General features: G+C 68.3%; 2 protein-coding genes across 3 annotated transcripts; one reads left to right on the top strand and one right to left on the bottom strand.

The window, feature by feature from the left end:
• Positions 1–359: 359 nt before the first annotated feature.
• PLOD3 (procollagen-lysine,2-oxoglutarate 5-dioxygenase 3) lies at positions 360–12991 on the bottom strand. Of its 2 annotated transcripts, none has more exons than XM_075042309.1 (19): positions 12854–12991; positions 12102–12193; positions 11401–11537; positions 10927–11090; positions 10553–10665; positions 9856–9919; positions 9494–9591; positions 8815–8916; positions 8438–8569; positions 7841–7962; positions 7020–7124; positions 6810–6935; positions 5980–6121; positions 5290–5403; positions 3861–3926; positions 3127–3231; positions 2405–2521; positions 1795–1915; positions 360–1159 (listed from the first exon to the last, which is right to left on the bottom strand). In XM_075042309.1, the coding sequence occupies exons 1-19, from the start codon at positions 12948–12950 to the stop codon at positions 1002–1004; spliced, it is 2175 nt and encodes a 724-aa protein (XP_074898410.1). In that variant the 5' UTR covers positions 12951–12991; the 3' UTR covers positions 360–1001. The 2 variants fall into 2 exon arrangements, with proteins under 2 accessions (XP_074898410.1, XP_074898411.1); XM_075042310.1 differs by having other exon boundaries at positions 360–1060.
• Positions 12992–13586: 595 nt separating this feature from the next.
• On the top strand, positions 13587–16223 carry ZNHIT1 (zinc finger HIT-type containing 1). Its single transcript, XM_075042311.1, has 6 exons — positions 13587–13661; positions 13858–13948; positions 14065–14235; positions 14605–14684; positions 15837–16006; positions 16147–16223. Exons 1-6 carry the CDS (start codon positions 13602–13604, stop codon positions 16166–16168), a joined length of 594 nt encoding a protein of 197 aa, XP_074898412.1. The 5' UTR covers positions 13587–13601; the 3' UTR covers positions 16169–16223.
• The last annotated feature ends 232 nt before the right edge of the window (positions 16224–16455 follow it).

Raw genomic sequence — 16455 nt, 5'->3', positions numbered from 1 at the left:
ACTTTGAAATTTTTGGGAGGGGGAGTCCTTAGGAAGGGGAGGGGAATCTCCAAAAGTGGGGGAGCCCGAAATGGGGGTGGGGGGTCCCCAAAAATGGGGGGTCACCCCTAAAAAAGTGGGGAGCTCCAAAATGGGGCGATTTTAACCCAGAAGTGGGGAGGCTGATTTTGGGGGGGGTAGCCCCAAATGGGGCTGGACACGGCGGGGGGGGGGGTGTGTGATGTAACAGGCTCCACCAATCAGGTCGCATTCTGGTGTGTGCTCCCGCCCACCGCCGAAGTGACGTCAGAGGAGTGGGGACGGTCGAGAAATGACGTCACGAGGCTCGGCTTAGGGGGGGAGGGGGGCAGAAACCCCCGATAGTTTAATGCCCGTGAGGCGGGGGGGGTGTGTCCCAATTCCCCATCGCCCCTCCCCCCCGATCCCCACCCCCCTTGTCCTCATGACGTCATCGATGTCCCCAAGGTCCCTGCAGGGAGAAGGGGTGCGGGGGGGTGGGTGTCCCCAAAGTCCTGGGGGTCCCCGAGGTCCTGGGAGTCCCGGTGTCGCCGACGTCCCTCGGGGGTCGAGCAGGCGTAGCGGGTGCTGGGGGGGGCAGCACCCGGGGGTGCTGGGGGTCCCCAAAGTCCTCGATGTCCTGGGGGGTCCCCAACATCCCGGGGTCCCCGGTATCCTGGGGGTCCCGGCGTCCCCGGGTCGAGCAGGGGGGCTGGGGCTGGGGGGGGGGCAGCACCCGGGGGTCCCCGGTATCCTGGGGGTCCCGGCGTCCCCACAGTCCCTCCGGGGTCGAGCAGGGGGGCTGGGTGCTGGGGGGGGGGGGGCAGCACCCGGGGGTGCTGGGGGTCCCCAAAGTCCTCGATGTCCCGGGGGGGTCCCCGACGTCCCGGGGGTCCCCGAGGTCCCTCCGGGGTCGAGCAGGGGGGCTGGGTGCTGGGGGGGGGGGGGGCAGCACCCGGGGGTGCTGGGGGTCCCCAAAGTCCTCGACGTCCCGGGGGGGCCCGTCAGGGGTCGAGCAGGGTGAGGAGGGCGTAGCGGGTGCCGCCGGCGGGGGGGGCAGCACCTGGGGGTGGTGGGTGAGGCGCCCGGGGTGCAGGAGGGCCCAGCCGGGGGGGGGGGCCGGCACCCCGCACCCGTAGCGGGGGAAGCGCCAGCCCCCCCCCTGCCACAGCGTCAGCGCCCTGGGACGGCACCCGCCGTGCTCCCAGTGCGCCCCAGTCCCCCCCCGGTGCCCCCCCAGTTCCCAGACCCCTCCCGGTACCCCCCGTGCCCTTCAGTTCCCTCCCAGCGCCCCAGGTCCCCCCCCAATTCCCTCCCAGTTCCCCCCCCCCAGTTCCCTCCCACTGCTCGCAGTTCCCCCCCCCAATTCCCTCCCGGTGTCCCCAGTTCTGCCCCAAATCCCCCCCAGTGCCTCCCAGTTCCCCCAGTCCCCTCCCAGTTCCCCCCCCAATTCCCCCCAATTCCCTCCCAGTTCCCCCCCCCCAATTCCCTCCCACTGCTCCCAGTTCCCCCCCCCAATTCCCTCCCGGTGCCCCAGTTCCGCCCCCAATTCCCCCCAGTGCCCCCAGTTCCCCCCCAGTCCCCTCTCAGTTCCCCCCCCCAATTCCCCCCAGTCCCCTCCCAGTTCCCCCCCCCCAATTCCCTCCCACTGCTCCCAGTTCCCCCCCCCAAATCCCCCCCAGTGCCCCCAGTTCCCCCCCAATTCCCCCCAATTCCCTCCCAGTGCCCCCCAGTTCCCCCAATACCCCTCCACTTCCCCCCCCAGTGCCCCCAGTGCCCCCAGTTCCCCCCCAGTACCTGGGGGGTGCTGAGGGCCAGGCTGAGGGTGACGGTGGCCGTGGGGGGGGCCCGGGCCGGGGGGGGCGTGGGGGTGGGGGTGGGGCGGTACCCGCACCACGGCGCTCAGCACCGCCCGGCCCTGCGCATGGCACGAGGGGCGGGGCTCGGACGGACACGCCCTCCCGGCCCCACCCTCCCCGCAGACCCCGCCCCTTCCCCATGTCTCCCCTGCTCCACATGGCCACACCCCTTGCCGAAGCCCCCCCCTTCCCCGTGACCACGCCCGCCCAACGCGACCACACCCTTTACTCAAAGCCCCACCCCATTCCCTGGAGCCGCCCCCATATGCCCCACCCCTAGACTCCTGTTGCCACACCCCGCCCCTCCTTTACACCCTGTCGAGCCCCGCCCCTCCCCATAACCACACCCAGCCTCTACGGCCACACCCCTTACCCTCAAGCTCTGCCCTATTCGCTGGAGTCGCCCCCTCCCAAAAAGCTCCGCTCCCTCGACCCCACCCCTTGCAGAGCCCCGCCCCTTCCCCGAAGCCCCGCCCACTCCTCAGCCCATCCCCCTTTCCCCAAGCCCCTCCCCTCCCCCAGGCCCCGCCCCTCCCGGCCCCGCCCACCTTGGGGTGGTACCCGGGGTAGAGGTGTCTGGCGACGGGGGGCAGGAAGCGGCGCAGGGCCCCCAGCCAGGCCGGCTCCAGCCCCAGCGGGCCCAGGGCCACCGACTCCGCCCCCGCCTGCCGCCCAAACACACGGGGGGTGTCCCGTCACCGGGGGCCACCAAACCCCCCCGGGGGCCACCAACCCACGTATGGGGCCACCAAACCCCCCCGAGGGCCACCAACCCCCCCCGAGGCCACCAACCCACGTATGGGGCCACCAACCCCTATACAGGGCCACCAACCCCCATTCTGGGGCCACCAAACCCCCCTTGAGGCCACCAGCCCTCCTCCTGGGGCCACCAACCCCCCCTTGGGGCCACCAGCCTCCTGGGGCCACCAACCCCTACCCTGGGGCCACTAACCTCCACCCTGAGACCACCAACCTCCACCTTGGGGCCACCACCCCCCATTCTGGGGCCACCATCTCCACCCTGAGGCCACCAACCCCCCCTTGGGGCCACTAAACCCCTCCCTGAGGCCACCAACCCCCCCTAGGGGCCACCAACCCCTACCCCGGGGCCACCAACCTCCACCCTGAGACCACCAACCCCCCCTGAGGCCACCACCAACCTCCAATCTGGGACCACCACCCCCCCATTCTGGGGCCACCATCTCCACCCTGAGGCCACCAACCCCCCCTTGGGGCCACCAACCCCCCCTCTGGGGCTACCACCCCCCACCTCGTGGTGGTCCCGGCTCCAGCCCCCGTAGTTCTCGGCTTCTTCCAGCAGCTCCTGGCACAACCGCTCCGAGAACAGCGGGAACTGGTAGACGTCGGGGCACGGCTGGGGGGGGGACGGGGGACAATGGGGACACGGGGGGGGACAACAGGGGACGGGGGACCCCAAAACCTCTGGGGGACCCCAAAACCCCCACCCAGGGTGAGATGGTCTTGGGGTGCCTTCCCTGAGACTGGAGGGACTGGGGGGGGGTCCCCAAGGCCCATCCCTGGGTCTGGGGGGGTCCCCAAGATCCATCCAGGGGTCTGGGGGTCCCCAAGTTGTCCCCAAAGTCCCTCCAGGGGTCTGGGGGGGGTCCCCAAGATCTATTCAGGGGTCTGGGGGTCCCCAAGTTGTCCCCAAAGCTCATCCCTGGGTCTGGGGGGGGTCCCCAAGGCCCATCCCTAGGTCTGGGGGGGGTCCCCAAGATCCATCCAGGGGTCTGGGGGTCCCCAAGTTGTCCCCAAAGTCCCTCCAGGGGTCTGGGGGGGGTCCCCAAGATCTATCCAAGGGTCTGGGGGTCCCCAAGTTGTCCCCAAAGCTCATCCCTGGGTCTGGGGGGGGTCCCCAAGATCTATCCAGGGGTCTGGGGGTCCCCAAGTTGTCCCCAAAGTCCCTCCAGGGGTCTGGGGGGGTCCCTGGGGGTCCCCAGGGGCTGTGGGGGGGCTGGGGGTGTCCCTGGGGGTCCCCGGTACCTCCTCGTAGAGGTTCTCCTCAAAGATGCGGCTGTAGTTCTCGTGGAGGTATTTCTCCTCCCAGTCCTGCAGGGAGACTGGGGTCACTGGGAGGTGCTGGTGCTCCCCCAGGGGTTGGGGGGCAGCTGCCAGAGGTCGGGGTGCAGGGGAAGTGGGGGGGGGGAATGGTGTCACTGGGGGGCGCTGGGAGGCAGCGCAAGTGCCCAGGGGAGTCCCGGGGGGGGTTACTGGTGTTACTGGTGGTTACTGGCGTTACTGGTGGTTACTGGTGTTACTGGCGTTACTGGCGTTACTGGCGTTACTGGTGGTTACTGGCGTTACTGGCGTTACTGGCGTTACTGGTGTTACTGGCATTACTGGTGGTTACTGGTGTTACCGGCGTTACTGGTGGTTACTGGTGTTACTGGCGTTACTGGTGGTTACTGGTGGTTACTGGTGGTTACTGGCGTTACTGGCATTACTGGTGGTTACGGGCGGTTACTGGCGTTACTGGTGGTTACTGGCGTTACTGGCGTTACTGGTGGTTACTGGTGGTTACTGGCGTTACTGGCGTTACTGGCGGTTACTGGCGTTACTGGTGTTACTGGCGTTACAGGTGGTTACTGGCGTTACTGGTGTTACTGGCGTTACAGGTGGTTACTGGCGTTACTGGCGTTACTGGTGGTTACTGGCGGTTACTGGCGTTACTGGTGGTTACTGGTGGTTACTGGCGTTACTGGCGTTACTGGCGGTTACTGGCGTTACTGGTGTTACTGGCGTTACAGGTGGTTACTGGCGTTACTGGCGTTACTGGTGGTTACTGGTGTTACTGGCGTTACTGGTGGTTACTGGTGGTTACTGGTGGTTACTGGCGTTACTGGCATTACTGGTGGTTACGGGCGGTTACTGGCGTTACTGGTGGTTACTGGCGTTACTGGCGTTACTGGTGGTTACTGGTGGTTACTGGCGTTACTGGCGTTACTGGCGGTTACTGGCGTTACTGGTGTTACTGGCGTTACAGGTGGTTACTGGCGTTACTGGCGTTACTGGTGGTTACTGGCGGTTACTGGCGTTACTGGTGGTTACTGGTGGTTACTGGCGTTACTGGCGTTACTGGCGGTTACTGGCGTTACTGGTGTTACTGGCGTTACAGGTGGTTACTGGCGTTACTGGCGTTACTGGTGGTTACTGGCATTACTGGCGTTACTGGCGTTACTGGCGGTTACTGGCGGTTACTGGCGGTTACTGGCGGTTACTGGCGTTACTGGCGTTACTGGTCGTTACTGGCGTTACTGGTGCTGACCTGGGGGCTGTGGCGGGGGGCTGCCGGGGGTCAGGGTGCAGGGGAAGTGTGTGTGGGGGCACTGGTGTCACTGGGGGGCACTGGGAGGCAGCGCAGGTGCCCAGGGGAGTCCCGGGGGGGCTGTTACTGGTGTTTACTGGTGCTGACCCGGGGGTTGTGGGGCAGCTGGAGCAGGTCGGGGTGCCGGCGGGTGCTGTTGTAGGTGCTGGTCACCAGGAGGTGCCCGAACTCCTCCCGGTTGGTGACGTGCAGGAACAGACCCTGGTGGGGGGAAAGGGGACCGTTAATGGGGACCCCCCGCAAAAAGGACCCCCCCAATAATGGGGGACCCCCCCAAAGGGACACCCCCCCCCCCCCCCAGGATCCTCCCTTGGATGAGGGCGGGGGGGAGGAGGGGGTTGGGGTGCTGGGGGGGGTCAGGGGGGGAGTGGGGGGCATCGGGGGGGGGGATGTGGGGGTGCTGGGAGGGAATTGGGGATCCTGGAGGGGGGTGGGGGGGCTCAGGGAGGGAATTGGGGGTCCGGGGGGGTCCTGGGGGGGGCATTGGGGGGAGATTTTGGGTTTGGGGGGGTGGGAGGGGTGTCTGGGGGGGTGATTTGGGGTTTAGGGGGGGTGGAGGGGTCCTGGGGGTGGCTGTGGGGGTGTTGGGGGGGGGAATGTGGGGGTTCAGGGGGGGTGGGGGTTTGGGGGGGGGAATGTGGGGGTTCAAGGGAAGCTGTGGGGTTTGGGGGGGTGGAGGGGTCCTGCGGGGGGCTGTGGGGGTGTCAGGGAAGGAATGTGGGGGTTCAGGGGGGTTGGGGGGGGCTGGTGGGGGAATGGGGGGTCGGGGGGGCGTACCCTCTCGCGGGCGTGGCGGCAGAAGGCCATGTCGGGGTCGGTGTCCGGGCGGGAGAAGACTGGCCCCTCCCCCAGCGGCCCCCGCAGCGCCACCCCCCCCACCAGGTAGGCGTGGCTCAGGTAGGGCACGTTCCACACCCCCCTGGCCCCGCCCCCCTCGGCGTCAGGGCGGGGGCAGGGGGACACGCCCACCCCGCCCAGTGCCCACAGGCACACCCCTTCATTAACCCGCCTCCCTGCTAGAGGCGGAGCCACCCCCAGACACACCCACCACCATTGCTGGGGGGTGGGGCCAGTGCGGGACACGCCCCTGATTAACCCACCCCGCCCACTTTTGCTGCTGGGGCGGGGCCAGCATGGACACGCCCCCTCCCCTCCCGAGGGGGGGCATAGTCCCTCCCACGTGAGAGGGGCTGCAAGGGGGTGGGGCTCCCGGGGGCGGGGCTATACTGGGATAGCCCCCCAGGGCTATCACAGGGACTGGGTTCAAAGGGGGTGTGGCTCATAGGAGGCGTGGCTCCGGGTGGGCGTGGCTCCCAGGATTATAACTCCCAGAGGGTGGGTCTATCATGGGGACAGGGGGCGTGGCTTCCAGGGGGCGTAGCTCCCGGGGGTGGCACTCTCAGGGGCGGGGCTTCCAGAGTGGACCTATCATGGGGCTGGCCCTGTGGGGGGGTGGGCTTCCAGGTGAGGGTGTGGCTCCTGGGGGCGGGGCATTTGTCCTCAGGCCGGGGCTGGGGCTCCTGGGTGGGTGGGATTCCCAAGTGGGTGGGGCAGGGTGCGGCTCGGTGGGCGGGGCAAGGAGAGGGCGGGGCAGGGCGGTCACTCACCTGCGCTTGCCCTGGACGATGTCGACGTAGTCCTGGGCGCGGGCGTAGAAACCCTCGGGGCTGAGGGCACCCCAAAAATTGGACCAGAGCTGGCCCGGGCGGGAGAGCAGCGGGGCCAGCACCCGCCTGGGGGGGGACGGGGACACAGAGAGGGGGTTAGGGGTCATGGGGGGGGTCACGGGGGGGGGAAGGGGGTTGGGGGGCACCCACCGGTTCTGGCGCAGGAGGGCGCGCAGGGCTCCCGGGTGGGTGAGGGCCACGTCCCCGTCCAGGCTCAGGTAGTGCTGGCACTGGGGGTCCCGGCGGCACAGCGCCCTGCCGCACCCCACCCCGCGTCACCGCGCACACCCCCGCCACGGTGCTGCGGCCCCCCCGTCCCCCTCCCTGCTCATGTCACCCCCGTGTCACCCCCCCTCCCCCTGCTCCCAGCCGTGCCCATGTCCTTCCCCCGTGTCCCCGCCATACGTGCCCATGTCCCCCCCGGCCCCACGTCCCATCGTGTCCCCCCGTCCATGCCCACGCCCCTCTGTCCCCCCACGCCCCCCCACCCATGCCCACGTCCCCCTCCATGTCCTCCCCAAATCCATGCCCATGTCCCCCTGTCCCCCCCATGCCCCCCCCGTCCATGCCCACGTCCCCCCGTACATCCCCATGTCCCCCCATCCATCCCCGTCCCCCCATGTCCCCCACCACACCCCCCCATGCCCATGTTCCCACCCATCCATCCCCATGTCCCCATGTCCCCCTGTCCCCCCCAGCCCCGTGTCCCCCATCGTGTCCCCCCAATCCATGCCCATGTCCCCCCATGTCCCCCAATCCATGCCCATGTCCCCCTGTCCCCCCCATGCCCCCCCGTCCATGCCCACATTCCCCCCCCACATCCCCACGTCCCCCCATCCATCCCCGTCCCCCCGTGTCCCCCGCCACGGCCCCCCCTCCATGCCCATGTTCCCCCCCCGTCCATCCCCATGTCCCCACGTCCCCCTGTCCCCCTCCATCCCCATGTCCCCCCCCCCGCGTCCCCCCCGTACATGCCCATGTCCCGCGCCGCCCCCGGCTCCAGCGCCTCCTCGGGCCCCACGAGTCTGGCGGAGGCGAAACGCCGGCGCAGCCGAGGCCAAATGGCCGCGATGTGGGGCTCGTGGTGCACCTCCTGGTTGGGGGGGGGACACAGCCATAGCAAGGGCACCCGGGGGGGGTCTCAGGGCACCCTGGGGGGTCTTGGGGAACCCTGGGGGTCTTGGGGAACCCGGGGGGTAGGGGGAACCCAGGGCAGGGGCACTTGGGGGGGTCATGGGGCACCCTGCGGGTCACCTTGGGGGGTCCGTGGGCACCCAGGGGGGGTCTCAGGGGACCCTGGGGGTCTCAGGGGGGCACCCCCAGGCACTGGGGACAAGGGTGAGGGATCACCCTGGGTGGGGGGGGACAGTGGGACACCCCAGGGGTGATGGCAGGGGGTGTCGGGGGGCCCGGGGGGGGGCACCCTGGGAAGGGGATGGGGACCCTATTGGGGATCAAGGCACCCCCGGCTGGGGGGTGGATGTCCCTGAGGGTTTGGGGGTCCCCTGGGGGAGGGTTGGGGGTTCCTGGGGGGTCTTGGGGGTCCCGGGGGGGCCCCCAATACTCACGCGGTTGTGCAGGAAGAGGCGCAGGCGGGAGGGGGGGTAGCGCCAGTGCAGGAGCCGCTGGAGGAACTGGGGCAGGAAGGGGGTGGGCTGCTCCACAAAGACCCCCACCAGCACCCACGGCAGCTCCTCATCCTGGGGTGGGGGGGGGAAGCGGCATGGGGCACCCCACGGCCTCGGGGGGCACCCCACGACCCCCCAGCACCCAGGGGAAGGGGGGAGACACCCCGTAGCCCTCCAGCACCCCCCCCAGCCCCTCAGGACTCCCAGGACCCCCCATCGAGGGGCTGCAGGTCACAGTCCCCAGGACCCCCCTGACCCCCCCCGAACCCTCTGACCCCCCCAGGACCCCCCTGACCCCCCCAAGAGCCCCCCCATACCGGGACCCCCTCGAGGGGCCGCAGGTCGAGGTCGCAGTCCCCGCAGCCGCTCTCGTAGCTCCAGCCGGAGGGGATGTAGTTACCCAAATAATTCAGCTGCAACTGGGGGGGGGTATGAAAAATTGGGGGACCCCCCTTTTCCCTACTCAGAGATACCCCACCCAGCCTGTTTTTTGGGGGCTGGGCCCCCTGCACCCACCCAGGCACCCTCAAGGCTCTGGAGAAGCACTGGGCACCCAAGGCAGGGGGCTTCAACCCCACATCTCCCCAGTGCACCCCACATCTCTCTGGGGACCCCAAAACTCCCCTGAGGACCCCCCAGTGCACCCCACATCCCCCCACGGACCCCACAACTCCCCTGGGGACCCCCCCAATGCACCCCACATCTCCCAGTAACCCTCCAGTGCACCCCAAATCCCCCCCAGGACACCCCGGTACCCCAGACCACAAGGGGGGTGTTGGGGTACCCCCTAAACCCCGGGGGACCCCCCCAAAACTTCCGGGGGGACCCTGTACCCTTTACTGCTCTCAGCAAGGTGACAGAGGGTCCTAGGGGGGTGCTGGGGGTTTTGGGGGGACCCCCAGGGGTGTCAGGGGGGTGTTCGGGGTCCCAGGAGTTTTGGGGACCCCCAGGGGTGTTGGGGGAGGGTCCTGGGGGGATTTGGGGACCCCCCCATACCTTGGTGGGGCCGTTCCCGTGGATCACCACGGGCAGGGTGTCGTACGCCACATTTCGTGCCCGCACGCGTCCGGGCTCGAACTTGAGGACCACCTCGTCTGGGGGGGGGTCTGGGGGTCAAAGGGGGGGTCTGGGGAGCCCCCCCGTACCCCCAAATCATGCCCTGGACCCCCAACACCCCCCACCCACACAATAACACCCCCCACCCATCACCTGATGGCCCAGGACCACTTGGAAGCACCCAGGTGTCCCCACCCCCATGTGCACCCGTTGTACCCCCCCCCAAATCTGTGCTCCCCAAATCTGTGCCCCCCAAAAATCATCCATCCCCCCCAAATCCATGCTCCCCCTCCCCTTCTCACCAATGGCCCCATTGAGGTTCTGGAAGACCCGGGAGTAATGGTCCAGCGCCAGCCCCAGCTCCTCCTATGGGAGGGGGATAGAAAAGGGGGGACACGAGGGTTCAGGGAGGCCCTGGGGGGTCCCAAGGAGCCCAGGGGGGGCCCTGGAAGGTTGGGGGGGCTGGGGGGGCTCAGTGTTGTGTCACGAGCTCACGGGGGGGGCTGAAGAGCAGGGGCAAGAGGATCTTTGGGGGTCCCTGGAAGGTTGGGGGGGGCAAGAGGATTATTGGGGGTCCCTGGAAGGTTGGGGGGGCTAGGGGGGGGCAGGGTGGTCCCAGGGGGTCATGGAGGGGGTTGAAGGGGATCCTTGGGGGGCCCTAGAAGTTTGGGTCCCAGAGGGCTGGGGGTGGGGGGTCTCAGGGAAGGTTTGGGGGGGGTCCTGGGGGGGGCTCAGAGGGATGTGGGGTGGCTCAGGGAAGGTTTGGGGGGGTCCTGGGGGGGCTCAGGGGGATGTGGGGTGGCTCAGGGGGTTGTGGGGGGCTCAGGGAAGGTTTGGGGGGGTCCTGGGGGGGGCTCAGAGGGATGTGGGGTGGCTCAGAGGGTTGTGGGGGGCTCAGGGAAGGTTTGAGGGTGTCCCAGATGGCTCAGGTGGATTTGGAGAGCCCTGGGGGGCTCAGGGGGGATCCGGGGGGTCACGGGGGGGTTCTGGGGGTCTCACCCGCAGCCCGGGGTCGAGGTAGAGGCGGGTGTAGAAGAGCTGGTCGTCATCATCGTCGCGGAAGCGCCAACGCTCCACCAGGCGCCAGACGGCCGGGGCGAAGCCCATGAATCCTGGGGGGGGACGGAATGACACCCCAAAATAGCACCCCCCCCATCTCCAGGGTGACCCCAAAATGGCACAGAACACCCCCCCACCAACAGCACCCTGAAAGCCACCTCCCCAAGGGTACCCCAACCCTGACACCCCCCCCAGGGACCCCCCAAGCCAGCCCCTCTCCCCTCCAAAACCACCCCTAAACCACCCCCAGGGACCCCCAAACCTTCTCCCCCCCCCCCAAGAGCACCCCAAAATTCCGCCCCCCCTTCACGTACCCCCTGAGTTGAGGTAGGGTTTGCCCCCCGGGGCGGGGGGGTAGGCGGGGGCCAGCCCCTCCTGGGGCCAACAAAAAGCTTCGGCCGAGAAGAGCACCCGCGCCCCAGCACCCCAAAACTTGGTCAGCAGCTCCCGGGGCCCCCCCGCAAACACCACGTCGTAGCTGGGGGGAGACACAAACATATATATTAATGCCACCCACCCCGTGTGTCCCCCCCAAGTCCCCATTTCCAATGCCTGATGCCCACAAGCCCTGTGGCCCCCCCATGTCCCCTCTGTGCCCCCCCATCCCCCTGACCTCCCTGTGCCCCCCCCCAAGTGTCCCCCCCATCCCCACGCCCCCCCATCCCTTACCCCTCACACCCCCATGCCCCCCCATCCTCCCCAGGCCCCCCCGCCATGTCTCCCCCCCCGTGTCCCCCGATGTCTGCCCCCCCCCCCCGTGTTGTGTGTGTCCCCCCCCGTGTCCCCACCTGTCCACGAAGAGGACCACCAGCTCCTGCCGTTCCCGCAGGGGGGCCATGGCGCTTTTCAGCCATCGAACCTTCTGGCCCCCCCCCACCGTGTGCGCCACGTCCCCCCCCCGCCAGGCCTGGCCCAGTCCTAGTGTCTGGGGGGGACACGGGACACAGGGGACGAGGGGGGACGACACATGGGGGGGGACAAGGGGGACCAGGGAGAGATAGACATGGGGGGGGGGGGGGCATGGGGAGAACATGGGGGGGATGGGGGGGGACGACAGGGGACAAGGGGGGACATGGGGGGGTGAAGGGGGGGCACATAGAGCCTTGTCACCCCCCAGCCGCACCGTGAGGAGCGAAACTGAGCGGACACGGGGACAGTGGGACACCCCCCCCCCCCCCAGTTTTGGATCCCCTTTCCTCCCCATTTGGGTGCCCCCCCCCTCCCTGTGGGTGCCCCCTTGCCCCTTTGGTCGTCCCCCCCGCACTTTGGGTTCCCCACCCTCACACTTTGGGTGCCCCACTCCCCTTTTGGGTGCCCCCCCCCACTTTGAATCCCCCCCCTCCCCCTGTGGGTGCCCCTCTCCCCATTTGGGTGCCCCCCCACACACTTTGGGTCCCCCTCCTCCCCTCTTTAGGTGCCCCCTCTCCCCCTACAGGTGCCCCCCTCCCCCTGTGGGTGCCCCCCTCCCACCTTTGGGTGCCCCCCCCACCTTGACGGAGTAGTTGAAGCGGCGAGCGGAGCGCAGGAACCGCTCGTACCCCTCCGTCGCCTCCGTCGCCACCGTCAGCACCAGCAGCTGCTCTGGGGGGGGGACACAGGGGGGACACCCTGACACCTGGGTCCCCTCTGTGACACCCACCGAGGGATGTGACCCCACTGTGACCCCCGAGCCCTCCCACTCGACCCCTGACCCCTCGTGAGGACTGAGCTCCTGGTGCCCGTGACCCCTGATTCTGGCTGTAGCCTCTGACCCCCACACTGGTGACCCCTGACCCCCCATGACCCCGACACCTCTCATGCTTCCTGTGGTCCCTGGTGACCCCTGACGCCCATCATTCCCCCATGACCCCTGAGCCCTCCCCTTTGACCCCTGACCCTCTTCATCCCCCCCCCAATGAATCCCTGAGCCTCATCCCAGTGACCCCTGACCCCCGGTGACCCCTGACTGCTCCCTGCTGACCTCTGACACCCCACTGACCCTGACCCACACCACACACCCCCCTCCCCGGCACCCCCGGGTGACCCCTGACCCCCACCCCACATGACCCCCAACCCCCACCTTCACGACCCCTGACCTCTCCCCCAGCACCCCCTCACCCTCCCTTACCCCCCCCACTGACCCTTGACCCCCGGCTCCCCCCCCCCCGACCCCCGACCCCCCTTCCTCCTCCCCCAACCTCTCGCTCAGCCCCGCCCCTCCCGGTGCCCTTTGACCCCTGTGACCCCGCCCCCAGCTCCTACCGGGCCCGGGGGGGCGGAGGGTGGCGGCGGGCGGCAGGAGCAGCCCCAGCACCGGCAGCAGGACCGGCAGGACCGGCAGGACGGGCAGCGGGGCCATGGCGGGCAGCGGGGCCGGCGAGGGGCGGGGCCCGGCCGAGGGGCGGGGCCCGGCTGAGGGGAGGAGCCCCGCCGGCGCGCCGCCCGCCGGCCAATCGCCTCCCGCCTCCCTTTCCCACCCGCCAATCCGAGGCGGATGGGCGGGGCGAGGGGAAGGGGCTGCCACGTTGCCAGGAGGGGAAGGGAGGGGGTGGGCGGGGGGAAGGGGGCGGGGTCTGGGGGAGGGGTGGGTGGGGCTTGAGGGCGCCACAACCGAAATGGCGGCGCGGGAAGGGCGGCACTCACTCAAGATGGCGGCGCCTCGCTCAACCTACCCGCGCCTCGCTCAAGATGGCGGCGCCCCGCTCAAGATGGCGGCCCCCCGCCCAAGACGGCGGCGCCCCGCTCAAGATAGCCACTCGTTAGCCACTCCTCATTCAAAATGACGGCGCCTCACTCGAGATAGCCGGTCCTCACTCAAGATGACGGCGCCTCACTCGAGATGGCGGCCCCTCACTCAAGATAGCCAAGACTCACTCAAGATGGCCGCGCCTGTCTCAAGATGGCGGCGCCTCACTCAAGCTAGCCACGCCTCACTCAAGCTAGCCACTCGCTAGACACTTCTCATTCAAAATAACGGCGCCTCACTCGAGATAGCCGCTCCTCATTCAAAATGACGGTGCCTCACTCAAGATGGCGGCGCCTCCTTCGAGATGGCGGCGCCTCCCTCAAGGTAGCCACGCCTCACTCAAGGCGGCGGCGCCTCCTTCAAAATGGCGGCGCCTCCCTCAGCACGGAGGCGCCTCACTCAAGATGGCGGCGCCTCGCTCTAAAGGGCGCCGCCTCACGCAAGATGGCGGCGCCGCACTTAAGATGGCGGCGCCCAGCGAGGGGGTTCCATCCTCAGGGCGGAAGTGGCGTCTCCTCAGGGCGGAAGTGGCGTCTCCTCAGGGCGGAAGTGGCGTCTCCTCAGGGCGGAAGTGGCCCTCGGGAGCAAGATGGGGGAGAAGAAGGTCTCAGGTACCGGCGAGAGCGGGGCCGGCTGCGGGCGGGGCTGCCCGGTGACCCGGCAGGGAGACGGGGGGGGTGGTCCCGGAGCGCCCCCCGAGCCCCCCCAGTGACGGCTCTGCTGGCAGGGCGGGTCCCGGAGGCGGCTCAGCGGCGGGTCCTGGACCGGGCGACCCGGCAGCGGCGGCTGAACCGGCAGCTGGAGGCTTTGGAGAACGACAACTTCGGGGACGATCCGCAGGCCGGGCTGCCCCGGCCCGGGAAACGCCTCCCACACTTCGCCGATACCGCCGAGACCGGTGAGGGGCGGGGGGACCGGGGACTGGGGGGCTCAGGGTGATGGGGGAGGGCTTGGGGGAGCCGGGGGGGGGAATTGGGGGGCTCTGGGTGATGGGAAGGGGGGTGGGGGGGGCCCAGAGAGGGAGGGGGGGCCTGGGGGAGGAGGGGGAGTCAGGGATTGGGGGGCTTGGGGTGATGAGGGGTGGGCTTGGGGGAACTGGAGGAGGAGAGGAGGGAGATTGGGGGGCTCCAGGGGATGGGAGGGGGCTCTAGGGGGGAAGGAGGGCGAGTCAGGGTTTGGGGGGCTCCGGGTGATGGGGGGGGCTGGCTCCCCCCCCCCCCAGCCTCCTGGTTGCAGCTGGGGTGGGGGGACTGGGGTGTCACCGCAGGGAAGAAGAAGAAGAAAACCCGGGGCGACCATTTCAAACTGCGCTTCCGCAAGAATTTCCAGGCACTGCTGGAGGAGCAGGTGGGGCTGGGGGGACTTGGGGGGGGTCTCTGGGGTTTGGGGGGGGTCTCTGGGGGATAGCCTTGGAGCTTGGGGCAGGCTTGGGGGGGGGACTCTGGAGGGGCTTATAGGGGTGATGCGGGGGCTTAAAGGGGGGCCCTGAGGCTTGGGGGGGCTCGAGGAGGGGGTCTGGGAGGGGGCAGGACTTGAGGGGGGGGTCTGGGAGGGATGGGGTTTGGGGGGATGCTCAGGGGAAGGATGAGACTTGGGGGAGCAGTTTGGTGACATCTGAGGGAACTAAATGTTTTTTGGGTGTTGGGGGGGCTTTGGGGTTCACTTGGGGGTTACTGTGGTTTGTGAGGTGGTTTTGGGGTCACTGGGGTGGGGGGAGACTCATGGGGGGGCTTTAGGCTGTCAGAGGAACCATATGGCGTGTGCGGGGTCCCCAGGGTGGTTTTGGGGTGCCAGCAGAGCCCCGTGCGAAGGGTATGGCTGGGCGGGTGGTTCTGGGGGTGGTTTTGGGGAGCTGAGCAACCCCCCCAGGCGCAGTTCTGGGGGAATGCTGGAGTTTTGGGGGTGGCTCAATGTTGTTTGAGCATTCTTATGAAAGTTTTGGGGTGTCCTGGGTTAATTTAGGGGTGTCATATCATCTCTCTGGGGGGTTTAAGGAGGTCCAGAGGTAGTTGGGGGGGCCCTCGGAGTGATTCAGCCCTGCTAGGTGATCCCCGGGGGGATTTGGGGGTTCCAGGATGAGTTTTGGGATGCTGTGTGATCTCAGTGGGGTTTCTTGGGGGGATTCTGGGGCACCCCAGAGATGGTTTAGGGCTATTAGAGAACTTCGGGGGAGTGGTCCTGGGGCTGTTCAAAGGGGTGTTGGGTGCAGTTTTAGGGTGCTGTGTGATTTCTGTGGCTTTTTGGGGGGGTTCTGGGCGTGTTTGGGCCACCCCAGGGGGGGTTTAGGGCTGCGAGACAATTTCGGGGGGCTTTGAGACTGTTTGGAGGAGTCTCAAGTGCAGTTTTGGGGTGCTGGCTGCTCCTCTTGGGGCAGTTTCCAGGTGTTTCCGTGCTCCCGGGTGACTCGGCGCTGCTGGATGATCCCCCCAAGAGTCGTGGGGACGTTGGGGTGCTGCCAGCACCCTGAGCTGACCCCATTTCCCCCCCCAACCTTTTTAGAACCTGAGCGCGGCTGAGGGTCCCAACTACGTCTCGGCGTGCGCCGGCCCTTCCCGCCTGCCCCAGCGCCATTTTTGTGCCGTTTGCGGTTTCCCTTCGGCGTACACCTGCGTCACCTGCGGCGCCCGGTACTGCTCCAGCCGCTGCCTCGGCACCCACCAGGACACCCGGTATGCGGGAGACGGGGACAGGGGGGTGGGACACCCCCGAGGACACAGGAAAACACGGGGCAGACGCGCCAGGACACGCGTGATGGGGATGGGGGGGACGTGGGGAGCCCCCGCCGTGACCCCGTCCCCTCTCCCCGCAGGTGCTTGAAGTGGACGGTGTGACGGGGAAGCTGCCATCGCTTTTTGGGGACAATAAAAGGACCCGGGTGTCAACCGCCCCCGTCTCGGTCCTCGTCTCTCCCGCCGAGAGAGGGCTCGGTCTCTCCCTCGCTCCCGCTGGGGTGAAACCAAGATGGCCGCCCACGCACCGCCCCTTTAAGAGACACACCCTAGGCGTGGCAACAAGATGGCCAACTCCAACAGAAGTCCTTTTTAGAGCAAAAATCTTTGTTTTTCTACAGAAAACCCTCCCAGAGAGCGAGCAGGAGCCGAGCCTGCACCGCCTCTTT

Source organism: Buteo buteo, chromosome 12 (genome assembly GCF_964188355.1).
Source record: "Buteo buteo chromosome 12, bButBut1.hap1.1, whole genome shotgun sequence".
Lineage (NCBI taxonomy): Eukaryota > Metazoa > Chordata > Aves > Accipitriformes > Accipitridae > Buteo > Buteo buteo.
Note: the sequence above shows the minus strand (reverse complement) of the source record. Positions and strands in the feature narration are given on the sequence as shown.

What these genes read in the sequence shown, in the direction of transcription:
- ZNHIT1 (XM_075042311.1), top strand. Translation starts at nt 13,602, where the DNA reads ATGACGGTGCCTCACTCAAGATGGCGGCGCCTCCTTCGAGATGGCGGC. An exon ending in ATGGCGGCGCCTCCCTCAAG is followed by an intron (nt 13,662 to 13,857) that starts GTAGCCACGCCT and finishes GCGTCTCCTCAG; the next exon opens with GGCGGAAGTGGCGTCTCCTC. An exon ending in CGCCGATACCGCCGAGACCG is followed by an intron (nt 14,236 to 14,604) that starts GTGAGGGGCGGG and finishes GTGTCACCGCAG; the next exon opens with GGAAGAAGAAGAAGAAAACC.
- PLOD3 (XM_075042309.1), bottom strand. Translation starts at nt 12,950, where the DNA reads ATGGCCCCGCTGCCCGTCCTGCCGGTCCTGCCGGTCCTGCTGCCGGTG. An exon ending in ACCCTACCTCAACTCAGGGG is followed by an intron (nt 10,666 to 10,926) that starts GTACGTGAAGGG and finishes GTCCCCCCCCAG; the next exon opens with GATTCATGGGCTTCGCCCCG. An exon ending in ACCTCGACCCCGGGCTGCGG is followed by an intron (nt 9,920 to 10,552) that starts GTGAGACCCCCA and finishes CCCCTCCCATAG; the next exon opens with GAGGAGCTGGGGCTGGCGCT.